Source organism: Colias croceus, chromosome 24, assembly GCF_905220415.1.
Source record: "Colias croceus chromosome 24, ilColCroc2.1".
NCBI lineage: Eukaryota > Metazoa > Arthropoda > Insecta > Lepidoptera > Pieridae > Colias > Colias croceus.
The window spans coordinates 654,453-670,040 of NC_059560.1; the positions used below are offsets into that span (position 1 = coordinate 654,453).

The following is a 15,588-nucleotide window of genomic DNA, read 5'->3' on the forward strand; positions in this document are numbered from 1 at the left end:
CAGTCAACTTCGGCCGAGTACTTCGCCGAGGAACTTCGCGAGTAGTGTGGAGGAGGCATTACCTTGGTACGACTTTACAAAACTGTCAAATTCAAATTTACATTTTTTTTTTATTTCGATGATTGCGATCAATTGCGATCAAGGCATGGGAATGACAGTAAACTTGGCTGTCAATGACACTTTTTTAAATTTATTTTCTGTTACCTTCCGGTTCCGTTTCATTAAAACAGGAAAATATGGTACTTTTATACCAAAGATCATCAAAATAAACTATTTTGTGTGTAACCAAAATGCTATATGTATAGCATGTACAATATTATTATACTTTTTTTGTCAAGTTCACATTTAAAAACTTACAAACCACGCCCCTACATATTTACTGTCATTCCCACTTCCCCGCTTAATCCAAAAAGTGTGCCTTCAAGTACTTCATCATGCCAAACGTCCTAAAGCGTTGCGTACCAATGACCTTATACAGGGCGTCATCACATATCGCAAATTGTTTATTATTGGGGTCATATAAATTCTTCTCCTTGACGATGGCCCACACTCGCTTAACAACCTCGTGTCTGGGCATTTGCTCTTGTCCCATGAGTTCTGCAAGGGCCGGTGACAGTTTGCATGCCCGTGTGTACCCCCCGCCCTTGCCTCGTCCGCCGGCACCAGCCTGTAAATAATAACATGATATTATAGTAAGAAAAAAACACGCTTTAATTCATTAAGTTTTTTGTGTTGTCTGGGATCCTTGATAAGTTTATATTGTTTGAATTAAATCTGTCCGTTTAAGAGGAGGCTCCCTTTCTCATTTCTGGCACTGAGAGACCGGTTACGGTACTAGACGCTAATACAGCCGCAATAAAGTTGAATGTCGCGTGCGCTCTTTAATCGCGTTAGAGCTCGAAAAGTAAGTCTCAATTCTTATTTCGTTTATAACTAAAGTAATAGAGAAAAAATATCTTGGCATTCGATAGTAAACACTATTTTCTTACTGTTAACATCTATTTTAGACATAAAATCCAAATAAATCTTTAAAAAAATGTAATAAAAGGGCCTACTCACGATTCAATTTCAGTAACAATCTGTTGACACAATCTGCAGTGAGCTGACAGATTGTGTCGTCAATAGTAACTGCAACAAATTGTTTCAGCAGATTGTTGGTTGTGTTGAACCGTGAGTAGGGCCTTTTAAGTAGCCTACTCACGATTCAATTTCAGTAACAATCTGTTGACACAATCTGCAGTGAGCTGACAGATTGTGTCGTCAATAGTATAGTTGAGGGCACGTTGGGGGCGTAACCCAACATGTTGCGAATTGGATTGGCGCGGAAGCAACCCGACAAATTGTCTCAGCAGATTGTGTGCGTGTTGAAACGTGAGTATTGTGATTGCTCCAATCTCGGCTCAATCGCGCTGCCGCGTTAACTAAGAATGCAGTAATCGCAAAATGGCGGTTTTGAGATAAACGCGGGAAAGACATTTTTACATATTTGAGGAAGATGTTTATATTTTATAGCCGTTTATACTTTATAGCCCTTGAAATCTATCAATAAAATTGGAAAAAATACAAGCTTTACAAAGATAATTATCTTATATTTCATAAATTAGTATATCCATTAATAATGCGTATTATTGCGTTGAGGTTTAGCATCAGGCCAGGCATCAACGTGACGTGCACACGTTGTGGCAAGCAATCGCGGAATGAAATTGTGTCATCAGATTGAGGGTTGGATGAATCGTGAGTAGAGAACGCTCAATCGCGACTGCAACAAATTGTTTCAGCAGATTGTTGGTTGTGTTGAACCGTGAGTAGGGCCTTTAATCCTTAAAAAAGGCATCATTTTTGAATAAAAAATGAATCGAGCGAAAATGTTACAATTACGTTTCTGTCTTGTACATCGAAAGAAAAAGACCTAATAAATCATATACTAAATTTCCATTTTGATTGTATGTGTGACTGTTTCAGAATATTAATGCAAATTCACATACAATTTAGGGAGCTTCCCCTTAATGTGGGTTAAAATCGACTCGTTACTAATGAACTCGTTACAAGAAAACATAATGTCGAGACAATAATATATAATATACTAGCTTACCGCCAGCGGCTTCGCCCGCTTTGTCTAAAACCTAATAAATTATACATATACTAAAACCTTCCTCTTGAATCACTATCTATTAAAAAAATTGGTTGTCTGTGAGGTCGGTTTACTGACGATAGTTGAACGTGACAACGTCCGATTGTGCTTCTTTGTCGCTGGTTCCGCGCTCTCGCTCGCACTTCAAGCCTTACCTACATGGAACGCCTCAGATGAGTCAGAGCGAGGTAACGCCGCATGAGTCATGTTTTTTCGTGCGTGCAGCCGGCTTTATCGAATTATAAGACGTTGTCACGTCAAAAAAACCGCAACAAAATCCGTTGCGTAGTTTTAAAGATTTAAGCATACAAAGGGACATAGGGACAGAGAAAGCGACTTTGTTTTATGTTATGTAGTGAAACATACAGATGAAGCTTGTAAATTCGTGTAAAAATACATTAGTACACAAAATTAATAAATGAACTATAAATTATTCGTTTATCTGTAATTCAAGTATGACATTTTGAGAAATAAATTTTAAAATAAACTCTTATACATGAAAATAATCTAAATGTATGTATGTAACACATAAAATGTAATAAAACTAACCTTTTTCTTGCCCCGGTCACTGTCCTTGACGTCTAAACCCTTCTTCTTCTTGCCTTTCTTGGCTGCTGGCTTCTTCTTTTCCTAAAAATCATTTTAATTGTATAAAATTAAACTTAATTCACTAAAAAATTAATCAATAACTAATCAGCGATGACTTTGAGCCATAAGGCCGCCATTTGTACATCATAAATAGTTTTGTTTTAACTTTAAAAATAGACTGTTGTAGGTACAATAAAGAGTAAATAAATAAATTATACCGTAAGGCCATTTGTACATGTCTCTGTAGTAAAATGTATCGGTTTTTCCCTTGGTTTTTCCAATTATAATGCATTTTTATTAATTAACTAGCTGTGCCCCGTGGTTTCACCCGCGTGGCTCCACTCCTGCTGGTCTTAACGGGATGATATATAGCCTTCCTTGATAAATAATCTATCTAACACCGAAATAATTTTTCGAATTGGACCAGTAGTTCCTGATATTAGCGCGTTCAAACAAACATGATCTTCAGCTTTATAAGTAGTATAGATTAAATCATTAAATTATTCAATAATCACCTCTTCCGATTCGCTATCAGCCGAACCGTCCTCTTCATCAGAGGAGTCCAGCTCGGGGGCATATCTCTTCGGTGGTCTCATGGGCTCATCAAGTTCGGCCATACTTACCAACTCAGTGGAGACACGTCGTTTGATATATATCATAGTATCCTTAAAACATAAATGGCACGAAAATGTTAATTTTACAGTAAGTACGGCCGCGGCCGTTTTAAGATTTTTTAAAAATTGAATGGGTGATATTGAACTAAAAAAATACAAATATAAATTTGTGATCGGATTAAAATTACAGTTTAACTAACGCTGTTTCAGTATCCAGGGGCAAACAATAAAATTATTGATTATTTATTAATGGTGAAGCATTTTAAAAAAATGTCTAGTTTTGTGTCGGTTATAGTTTTCTAGTTATTCAAAACTTTTTGCTTAATGACCTCTGAATTGTTATTTTCCCTACATTGTAATAATAACAAAGAGAGAAATAAAACAATAGAATTACTAAAATAATAAAGAATTATTTTTATTTGGCACATGCTCACAGTTTTCGGTCAAAATTACCACACATATTCATAATAATTATATTAACAAGTCTGTTTGAATCTAGATAAAAGTATTATCATAAAATATAACATTAACATTAAAATCTGGTTCTTACTACTTACTAATCAGTACCTACAGTTATTAAAGGTAGGTATTTCAATTTATCTGCTAAGGTTAAAAGTCTTTTGAAGTACTTAGCAACTGTAAAAGTTACGTAAAAATCAGCGTATTAAATAATTAAAGGTTTAATTATCAAAAGTCAGCAAAAATCTTGCAGTACCTAACTTAAAGAATAGTTTTTCACAAAAAACAGTAAGTAATTATAAAAATATTGTATCAAAATCTTGTAAAAACTTAATTATTTAAAAACCAGCAAAGCCTCTAAGCAATGATTATTTTCCGTTCAGTGGTTTTCGCATGAAAGAGAAAGAAACATACATAGTTACATCCTAACAATTTTGCATGTTTATTTATTAGTTTTTATAATATAAAGTCGGATTATATTAATAAGAATCTTTATAATAAAAATGAAACGCTAAATTTTTTGATAAGCGCAAATCTCGAGAACAGCAGAACCAATTTTGTTAATTCTTATTTATAATATTACCTACTTGAAGTACGAGGATGGTTCTTATGTGGAAAAAAAGTAAACAAGTACCACGGGCGAAGCCGGAGCGGACCGCTAGTAGATGATAGTATAAAGCTTACCTCATCAGAGTCACTTGAGGTCTCATCATAACTGTATTTGCGTTTCTTTCGCTTCGCCGGTTTTTTGTCTTCTTCACTCTGAAATTTAAGTTTTCATTCATTGTGATCTAAATTTTTTAGGTTTTAGATACAGCGAAGGGAAGCCACGGGTGGAAAGTTAGTTAGTTTATACGGCAAGTTACTTAGTTATTATATATTGAACGAAAAAGACAAGAAAATGTACAATAATAATTGAAACAAGACCTAAGAACAAGACAAACAGAAAATTAATGACAATTTACCACTGAGTGAAAGACAAATTCGCGGTAGTTAATCAACTTTTTTTATTACTCAACTCTTTTGTATTAGGTTTTAGTAAAGATTTACTTACTTCCTCCGAACTCTCAGATTCAGATTCCTCCGATACCTTGCCGTTCACATGGTCCATAATAAGTTTATGTAAGATCTTCTTTTTTTTAGTCAAGTCTGTACCAAATACCTCCTCCAATTTCTGTATGATCTTCTTAGTTGATATTTTCTTGAGTTTCGGAGTTTGAAGGATTTCTAAAATATTTTTTATAGAATTAGAAATTTGAATAGTTTTCTGTTAATGGTTTTCATTCAGATATCTTTGGAATATATTGGAAGTTGGAACCAAATAAATATAACAGTAACAAAATACCCTAAAATTTGGGAAAATATGGGGCAAATTTAATAGATTGATTGTTATAGTCATATTCCTTAGATAAAAGTTGAAAAATAATATTATCTACTGAAAGTTTATATATCTTTTAATTAGTATGTTACATTAACGTAATAATTTTACAACTTATTTTTATACAATAATATTAAAATATTGGGAATTATCAAACTGAGCAATGGTAACAGCACAGAACAGTAAAAACCGTAAAAACAAATAGAAGTGTGTTATGGATATGTTTATCCTCTTAAATCCTGGACAGGATATTTTTAGTTAATTATTAAAAAAATATTTTTATTTTTTTAATTGTGCAGTGTTGAGGCAATAAACAATCTTAATATATATAAATCTCGTGTCACAATGTTTGTCCTCAATGGACTCCTAAACCACTAAACAGATTATAATAAAATTCGCACACCATGTGCAGTTCGATCCAACTTGAGAGATAGGATAGTTTAAACATGTAGGTACCACGGGCGAAGCCGGGGCGGACCACTAGTTATGTTATAAAACAGCGCTCATGCTGATATATATATTTTTTCTATCATCCCATCAAGTGAAAGTAAACTGGTACGGACATGCCTGTTTATACCTGCCTACCTAGCAGTTTGTCCAGCTAAATATTAGAAAACCCTATAACTGCACATTATGTAGGTTTCATACTTCAAGTCTATTATACATTTTTTATTATCTTGATAAGTACTGCAATTAATTAAAAAAAATATTTTTTAAAAATTAATTAAAATGTCCTGTCCAGGATTTTTTCAGTCAACCCATCTTTAATAGATTTTTTAATAGACTAAATTTATTATAAAATTGGTCTCATTCTATTATCACGCCAGTGAAGGTCGACCTATATTCGGATCTTAGACCATTAATTAGAGATATCGTCATTTTAATAACTCGCGCTCTTACTCGCGCCGTTCTCGCGCGGACCACCCAGAATGGCCTCCATAGATCGCGAAACAATGCAAAATGGCCGTCACAGCCGAAAGGTCAAACTTAGTGTTGTTATACTAAAATAAACCGTAACATGGTGCGTTAGGGTACATATTGAAATGCTGAATTTATAACCTAAGTCAGTTTTTACTCAAATTAAGCTGTCCAATCAAAGGCATAGTTTACTTGTAGTGTACTGTATACATAACTATCGGTTTAAATGTGTGGGTTTGGCGACACTGGTTTTCATACTAATTATGACATTATAGCACTTCTATTAATTGTTTTTACTTATTTTTGAAGGTTTTAATTAAAAAATTCGCCTCGTGATCGAATTTTTTCTATTCTTTTTAAATTTAAATTTATATAGGTTTTAATTATTTTATAATTTTAATAAAATAAATAATTTAACAATTTCAATGATGGACCTATACGGACCTAACGGTAAAGAATACGATTTTGATAAAATTCGCCAATTTTGCTATGGATGATGTGCTAAAGTGTAATTTTTTTATACCCAAAATAAAAAAAAAAAATATTTATAAAAAATGTTGTGTGGTTTTATGAAACCACGGTAAAAGTGAAACTTTTTTTCACACTATAGACATTTAACTAAAAATTATCGTATTTGTACGATAATTATCGTACGTATCGTGCGTCACGCGACATGCGCTACACAGACCAAAAAGTTTGAGACGATGTAATAAAAGTTTCACTTTAAAAAACTAAAGGGGACCTAACGAAAACATTGTGGGACCTTAAAGGACCTAACGGAGACCTATCGATCAAGGTCATTTTCGACCCAAAATTCCATTGATGGGGTGCTAAGTTTGCATTGGTCACCAGTAGGCAGACCTAAATAGGATATAGGATATAAGAAATAAAGGAGCTAGCCGAATAAAATCCGCACTACTAAGTGTAACAACTTTGAGATTACTTGAAATTTGAATTGATTTACTTACTTATAATTTCCTTTTTTAAATCTTCTTTTCTAACGTCTGCCATTTTCTTAGAACAAGTATATTCGAAGGAAGTACAAGCCACACAATAATATTAATATATTAGGTACGCGCTAGATGCTACACGGCGCGCGGCGTCCTCACGAAATTTTACGACAGCGCCCCGAAGTTGGGAACCGTGGTCGTCGAAATTCGGCGGCATTTACTCCACCAATGAAATCGAAGCACACAAATTCAAATAATGCGTTCTCATTTAAATATCAATTCTTTAATTTTAATGATAAATATTTCTCAATGATAATTATATTTATATTGGAAACTTCTTTACTAATCAATTATCAAGATAATTCTTTACTTGTTTTGTAAGGTTTAATCACAGGTTTAATTCACCGTTATTTAATAAACATCGAAACATCGTAAGTGATCTTTGAACGAATTCTTATTGGATGTGATAAAATGGGTCAACATGAAATTTGACTTTGATTGCAAAATATTTCGGTTGTTTTATGTCATAATTAGACGGAAAAAAAAAATGGCATGAAAAACTATAATTTGTGCTTAGAAGACTGATGGAACGAAATTTAAAAAATCTCGGATTTTAATTTTTTATTGAAAATGAAACTATTGAAATAAAATTTTTTATTAAGTTTTACTATCAAACTATCTTACAGGAAAGTGAAAAATAAATTAAAAGTGCACACTTTTACTTTTTCTTTTATGTTCATAGGTACTTTCTCTCAATTAAAACCCATAATATAGCGTCGCCCATCATGTTTTCATTGTATTGACCTTGTTAGCGTTGTTCAAAATTCATGATGTCCTGACTCCTGATGGAAACGTTCTCCTTGCTCTTCGGAATAGGCTCCCATCTTGTTTTTAAATTTATTCAAATGAGCATCTAGCCATCTACTTTTTGACATCCTGCAGCCCATAACCTTAAATTTGTAAGCATCGTATTTGCACTTTCGTGACGATATTATATGTTACTAGATTTCCGCCCGCGGCTTCGCCCGCGTTTGCAAAGGAAAACCCGCATAGTTCCCGTTCCCGTGGGATTTCCGGGATAAAAACTATCCTATGTGTTAATCCAAGTTACCCTCTATATGTGTGCTTAATTTCATTGTAATCGGTTCAGTAGTTTTTACGTGAAAGAGTAACAAATATTCATACATCCATACATCCTTACAAACTTTCGCCTTTATAATATATATTAGATAGATTGGGCTTGTATTATTTATAACCCCTTTGTTTATCACTCGGGTACCATCTAGCGGCACAGTGTAAATGTTAATACCCCATTCTAACCGCGCGGTCTTTTTAAAAATAATAAAATCAATAATTAAACACTTGACCGTAATTTGAAGCTTACTTATTGAGAAGGTACCTAGCTTTTTCCGCCTATTTTCCCTCTCTTTCTCGTTGTATATATGCTATCTCTCTCGCACACGGCACACCTCCCACCAGGTGGCGCGGCCGGCGCACGATAATGTGCAGGCGCTAGCCGCTAGATCTTCTTCATTGGCGTCTAGCTTCCGCCGCGAGAAGGTTGTCTACAAGACTACAACCTTGGTGCTATTAAGTATTAAGTATTGCATATTGCAAGTGCTAAAAGTGTGAAAAAGTGTATCCCGTCGGATCGGTACAGTGAGTTATTTTTACATCTATTGTAATGACTAATGACATTTTACTTAAAAATGAGCAAAAATCTTTTAAATCGACGGTATATCCGTTGGACTTTATTTAAAATGCTGAGGTCTTTTAGTGAATCCTTCAGCAATAGTTTATTTTTCAATATGCTTTAAATACTTAATAGCATGTTAGATATTTAAAATTAACGATACAACCGTTACATTTTACGTGAAATAGTAACTTTTCTTTTGAAATATTTTATAAGTAATGCAATCCTATACTAATGAATATTTGAATTTCTAATACTGTGAGTAAAGCAGATTTTAACGGATTTACCGTTCGGCTTTACTCGTATCGTTAATATTACTTTTGTGATTATTTGATATTGACTAAATATATCAAATACCCTCTCTTTTATATAGATATTTTTATTTTATTTCATTTTTAATGTGTTTTTATTACAAGGTTACAAGTGAATATTAATAGTATGTATGGATAAATCCAAGGCTAATCCTATGAGCCAACTCAAAGCTTAACAGGCATGCAATCCATTGCTACGACTTTATTACATTGTCGTTATCACTAGGAACGGTTCGGAGTATAGTTTATAACTAAAAATTATCGAACGAGATGAGTCAGCTCAAAGAACAAAATATTATATAGGTATTACCTATAACAGGAACAAATTGATGTTAGCGTAATTGCACGAATCACAACGTGTCCGAACATGTCGAGATATGTTATAAATCGTCCGGGAGTTAGCCGCTCATCTGAATAATGATGGAATACGCACAATGCACATGTTCAGTAGGTACCATGAACGTACCACACATTCAAAAGTATCCGTAGTCTATACGTGTCCTTTTATGAGTATTAATCTGATCCGTATATAAGCGAAAATAGACATAGGTATTACACACAGCAATTTTGGTTTGAAAATTACTTTTATTTATATTACGTTTCCTATGTTTCAAATGATGCAACTTTTTGGTTAAAACGAGTAAGTGCCAAAATTTTACATTTAAATTTTCTAGTTTGGAAAGAGACGTTATCGTATAGTTATCGAGATATCTTAATTAGAAATTAAATTTAGAGACATTTCAAAGGATTTACTATTCACATATTCTAACGTTTTAGAATAATATTATAAACTTGTACACCTTGACAAAAAGTAAAAAATTGCGGGTGAGCGGAGATTATTTTGTGCAATAAAACCGTCCTACGATGGTATGGCCACGTATGGCTGCGTTCGTAAGGAATGTTAACGGATATAAAGCAACTGAATGTGACATCGATTGTATGAACTAAATTAAATATGAATCGAAGTTCATTTTAAAATTTTGTGTAAATGATTTGAATTTTGACTTTATTAAATAGTTAAAGCCTTCTTTTTATATACATATACATAACAATTAATTACCATTGTCAAATCAATTCTTATTTCATCCTGGACAGCTGTTGCTAGCATTGGAAAATAAGTTAAAGTACCTTGTTACTATATTATTATTTTAAATGATTATTAACTTCTAATTTTATATTAGCACCTTAAATCTTGCTCGAAGCAGATTACATAAATGTGGCCGCTAGGTTTAACCGCTACTCCTCGCAGGTTAGGTTCGTTAGCCAGGTTAAACCCACCCTCGCAGGGTGACTATTAAGTATTTTTGGGAAGGCCCTACTTATTTCAAATTACAAACATCCCTCGCGCAGCTGTCGCTCGCAGGGAAATAGGTGCAAATATATCAGCCCTCGCGGGGCTTTGATTACAACCGCCCTCAAGGAGAAATGGTGGAAATATATATCAGCCCTCGCGGGGCTTTGATTACGACCGTCCCTCACGGGGAAATGGTGCAAATATATATCGGCCCTCGCGGGGCTTTGATTGCGGTTGGTGCAAATATACAAAGGATTGATCATTAAAATGATCATAGATATTTGCTTTCGTCAACGAGGACCCACGAAAATGTTAGAGATGACAGTAACGGATCTTCACTCTTCTAAGGTAGGTAGAAAAAGGTTTTGAAATCTAATTCACAGTGGGCCATCTATACAATATAAGTATAGTAATATCTTCTTTCTAATATATAAAAATCAATGCCACTTTTCGTTGTAATTCCATAACTCGAGAACGGCTGAACCGATTTCGATAATTCTTTTTTTATTATATTCCTTGAAGTACGAGGATGGTTCTTATGTAGAGAAAACGTTAATATGTACCACGGGCGAAGCCGGGGCGGACCGCTAGTCTAATATATAAAAATCAATGCCACTTTTCGTTGTAATTCCATAACTCGAGAACGGCTGAACCGATTTCGATAATTCTTTTTTTATTATATTCCTTGAAGTACGAGGATGGTTCTTATGTAGAGAAAACGTTAATATGTACCACGGGCGAAGCCGGGGCGGACCGCTAGTAACCTAATAAATACAATAAAATAGGTAAGAGACGTTAAATAATGGACGCATGAAATGAATACTTTGTATCCTAAAAGGTTAGCTTACGCTTATTTAATCAGGAAACCACCATTGGTTTATCAATTATGGAAATTGCGACTTGAACAAATTGTATTTACCAATGCAGAGCCTCACAATGCAGAGAATCACAACAAAGGGAGGCGAGTCGGATCAAATATCATCTCGCAGATGATTTGTGGCGGTGGTTTCCAGGATTGTCACCAAGCCTTGTGTCAATGGTATATTTGTTATCGTAATTCCATGGCACTAGCCGACCAATTTTCACATAAAATCACCTGAAGAGATTTTTTAATCGCAAAGCGATTGAATGTAACAAATTACGATTGGTTATGTATAGTTGACCTCTCATAGGCCTACTTTAGTTGCCCGATCTTGTAGGCAATTTATTCGACTCGTTTATCAACCCGTTTGGCCTCATTATGGCACCCATGAGTTTTTCTTCAGGGCTCAAACAATAAATCGCTGAGGGATTAGGATAATCATTTGCTTAGACAAGTTTCTTGTCATCCCACCAGGATTATTATATTATATAATAAACTTATATGCAACTATTAACGTAAAACGTTTAAGGACTCAACGAGTGCTGTGAATTCTGACTATTGAGTTACTTAGGATAGAGGATAATTAATAACGGAAGGTCAATCCTTCCAAACAAAAGCCTCGTATTATTAGATATTACTTGGAACCCCTACCCTTCACGAGAAAGCTCTGCCAGATGACTTCACATTTCTTTGATTTGAAGGGGGGGGGGGCAATAAATGCAATGCAATACAGACTATACGGCTTTTGAAACATTATAAATATACCAGATAAGCGAACTAAACCTTTCTGGTTTAGTTCTTGCTATATCGATATCCGTGCCTGCTTCTCGTGGTTGCGGTTGAATTAAGTTTATCAATGGTCATAAATGCAATTCTATACAGATGATATACTGCATTTTAAACATGACAAAGTCTAGTAAGCCAACTAAACTTTGCTAGTTTAGTTCTTACTATATCACTGTCCGTGGCTGCCTCTCGTGGTGGTTACAGATGACTAAAGTAACGTCCTGTCTTCGCATCCACAACCAACTGTCCTTTCATAATCTTAAAACAGATTCATTCGACATAGATCCCCACGAGTTCAGTTCTTCATTTTTGCACTCGAAAAACTGTGGACAACCCACGAGCAGTGCCTCCATTGGTAGCAGTTACAATCAAGGGGTAACTAAGGTAAGCTAGCCATATTAGGGATGTTGGAACAACCGACCATATTCAGGGCAACTTTCTTTGTCCAGTTTAACGTTTAGGCAGTCGTAGCATTCCTACGGAACAAATATGGGATCAGATCTGCACCCTTAATGCAGTTAATCGAAAGGAGATACCTTCAGACGACGATAGTATTCAGAACGCACCATATTCCTGAACATAATAATGCATATTAATCTGTTGCCATTGTCCTGCAGCAGAATTCCTTAGCGATAATTTGTTCTCGTTAGAGCGAGCGAGGGTTGTAACGATAATATGAGAAATCCTAGTCAGTTCGAGGCCTGAACGACGTGTAAGAGTACTGCTATTTCAGTAGTAGTAGCACCGAGAAGGGCGAAGGTATTCTGGAAAGCAGAACTGAAGGCCCGGTCAGCAGCACCATTCACCTAATAGACAGTGTTTAGTGCTGCACCACTAGAATCTGACTCTGAAGGTATACAGAAATGTATACATTTTCCAAATATCAAATGTTATAGTCGGAAGAAAAATCCTATTTGCCTCCGTCTACCCAAAAGACATACGGAGTAGCTAGTAGAAGTTGGTTGAATTAGAATAAGTATAATTAAAAACCTTTGTTACTTACTGGATAAATTTGGCTCATTTCCTATCTGACGTTCATATAGCTGTTGATGGCCTAGATGTTATGCACAAACACTTTCATTATAAATAAGTCACGTTATGTAGTCCCGAGACTTTTGGTATATAAGTTCTGATGTAAACCATAACTATACCTTAAAATTAATTTGATTAAAACTTAACGTACTTAGCTGTAGTAATTGCAGGTTTGGGACACAGATAAGCTCTTATCATTTTAGTCTCTAACTTCTTGAGTTCATTATATGTTTCCAGTACAGAGTTTAAAACCTATCAGTTTTAAATAAATAATTCATGCATTGCACTGAAAGTACCAGCCATGTTTATATTATGATCGGTGGCGTTGGCTCTAAACATTAATAGACACCGCACGCTTTGGTTGGATGTTACATATTATCTGTATTATAATTTAAACCGCTTACCTGGTTTATTTTATTACCTTATCCAAGGGATGACCTTTTAATTTATTTGACCCTAAAAGTAAAGACCAAGGTCTCTACTTGTCCGCTAGTAGCAGGTTGGGTTAGAACTGTGTGAGTTGAGACAGCTGGTAAATCTATGTTATGAGGATTCAATGGTGCTTCTACAGAAGTCTAATTGAATAAATAAAGGTTTGAGTTTGAGGTATTCTTGCCTCGTCGGTGATGAGCTGTTGCTTAATTTTGTAAGTAACATCTAAATGCGTAATTAAAAGTCGTTACTTGCTCTTTCGCAGATTTACGCTAAAGATAGTGGAAATTGTAGTAACTTTAACTTTTCAAGCCCAAAAGGTTAACTAAGGTACGCTTGAACCAATCTCATAAGTTCTAATACTTTTAATCATTATGATTTACTTTTTGGTTCTTATTTGATTAACTTTTTATTGTTAATATAAATAATATAAAAATTTAAAAATTTGTGTGATTTATTGGTATACTATCTGCACACCTTACTCTTTCAAATAAAGAAATAAGTAATTACTTATGTACCTATTCAAATTCACATTGGCGTCCATATATTGTACACCAGGTGGGTAACAAACAGGTCTCAATAAGTAAGCTTCAAATTACGGTCAAGTGTTTAATAGCTGTGTTTTACCTGAAATAAAACACATATTAAATACTTACCTATATTTGAAGCTTACACTTAACGTCCACCTGTTGAGTATTTCGACTCAATGAAGAAGATCTAGCGCCTGCACATTATCGTGCGCCGGCCGCGCCACCTGGTGAGAGGTGTGCCGTGTGCGAGAGAGATAGCATATATACAACGAGAAAGAGAGGGAAAATAGGCGGAAAAAGCTAGGTACCTTCTCAATAAGTAAGCTTCAAATATAGGTAAGTATTTAATATGTGTTTTATTTCAGGTAAAACACAGCTATTAAAATTTATGAAAAAATTAAAAAATGAGTATTATTATTATAACTATCACAAAAGCAAACTTTATACCGAAAAATGGTATTTTCTTTTCGTTTTTGTACATAACTAACTGGAAAATAATAGTATAAACTTTAGGACAAAGAAAGAAAAATTTTTTGTAGAGTCGTGTAGTCTTAGAGTATATATACTATCTATAGAGTGCGAACAACCAAGTGGGAACAGTAGGCACAGGTGGGAACAACACGACGTTCCCGCCGCGAGCGCTCGCAGTCGTGGTTGAGTGCTCACGAAGTGCGTTGCTCTGGATTTTTTTTCATATTACGAATAAACATGGTGAAATGTGCTGTTCTATCTTGCAAAAACGATACTAGAAAATACACAAAATTGAAATCCACTATCACATTCCATCAGTAAGTCGATTGTTATACTTATTTTTATGAAAATAAATCTAGCATCGCGGGGGTGAAGGGTAGGTGAGAGGCGGACACGCGCAGGCTTGCTCGCGCGCCTCACTGCCGCCACGTGATCGTAGTGATGTGACCTGACCAACGCTGTACTCGATATAAAGTTTACTAGAAGAACTATATTTTAACAAATTATTTATTTAACTTAAAATTTAAAACTCTTTTAAAAATGTATTATAAATATATTTGTGGTGTGTTTTGTATGATACACTTTCTAATATTATGAATGCGAATGTAAATGTAAAGTATGTAATGTTACGATATATTTTCTGAACCGCTAAATTGATTTTGAAGATTTTGATAGTAGAATGGATAAAATTAAATAAAAAAATTATTAATATTATTTATTATATTATCATTTTAAATTAATAATTATTTCTTAATATTTTTTACCATTTTTAAAACATTATTATTATGGTTTGATTTATTATTAAAGAAATAGCACTAAACCTGATCTTTTATTTTATTAACTTTATTATTTAAAAAGTACTCACGTTTTTCTGATATTCCAATTAAACATATTTTTTTAAAGTACTTATAATTAATACAAGAAAATTTCATATATAATATTTAATATTCAAATGGAATAAACAAACTTTATTCAGTTGGTAGACAAATTTAAAATTACATATTTATACTTTATTCGTATATTTTTCCTTTAATAACTTATTGAACATAAAATTTACTTATGATACATATTTATTTACATAACTTATCGACAGTTCAACACGCAATTGATACCTACCCATCCCTATTTTTCACACACAC

The 15,588-nt window shown here is 34.1% G+C and overlaps 1 protein-coding gene across 1 annotated transcript; it reads right to left on the bottom strand.

Annotated features, from left to right (window-relative positions):
- Window positions 1–207: 207 nt before the first annotated feature.
- On the bottom strand, window positions 208–7,212 carry LOC123702895 (upstream activation factor subunit spp27-like). The gene is made up of 6 exons (XM_045650741.1): window positions 7,057–7,212; window positions 4,847–5,019; window positions 4,477–4,554; window positions 3,235–3,384; window positions 2,681–2,761; window positions 208–667 (listed from the first exon to the last, which is right to left on the bottom strand). The coding sequence occupies exons 1-6, from the start codon at window positions 7,097–7,099 to the stop codon at window positions 401–403; spliced, it is 792 nt and encodes a 263-aa protein (XP_045506697.1). The 5' UTR covers window positions 7,100–7,212; the 3' UTR covers window positions 208–400.
- Window positions 7,213–15,588: the final 8,376 nt, after the last annotated feature.

Coding starts and splice junctions, on each gene's coding strand:
- LOC123702895 (XM_045650741.1), bottom strand. CDS start 7,099: ATGGCAGACGTTAGAAAAGAAGATTTAAAAAAGGAAATTATAA. Junction 3,385..4,476: donor CCTCAAGTGACTCTGATGAG/GTAAGCTTTATA, acceptor TTATGTTTTAAG/GATACTATGATATATATCAA. Junction 668..2,680: donor GTGACCGGGGCAAGAAAAAG/GTTAGTTTTATT, acceptor TATTATTTACAG/GCTGGTGCCGGCGGACGAGG.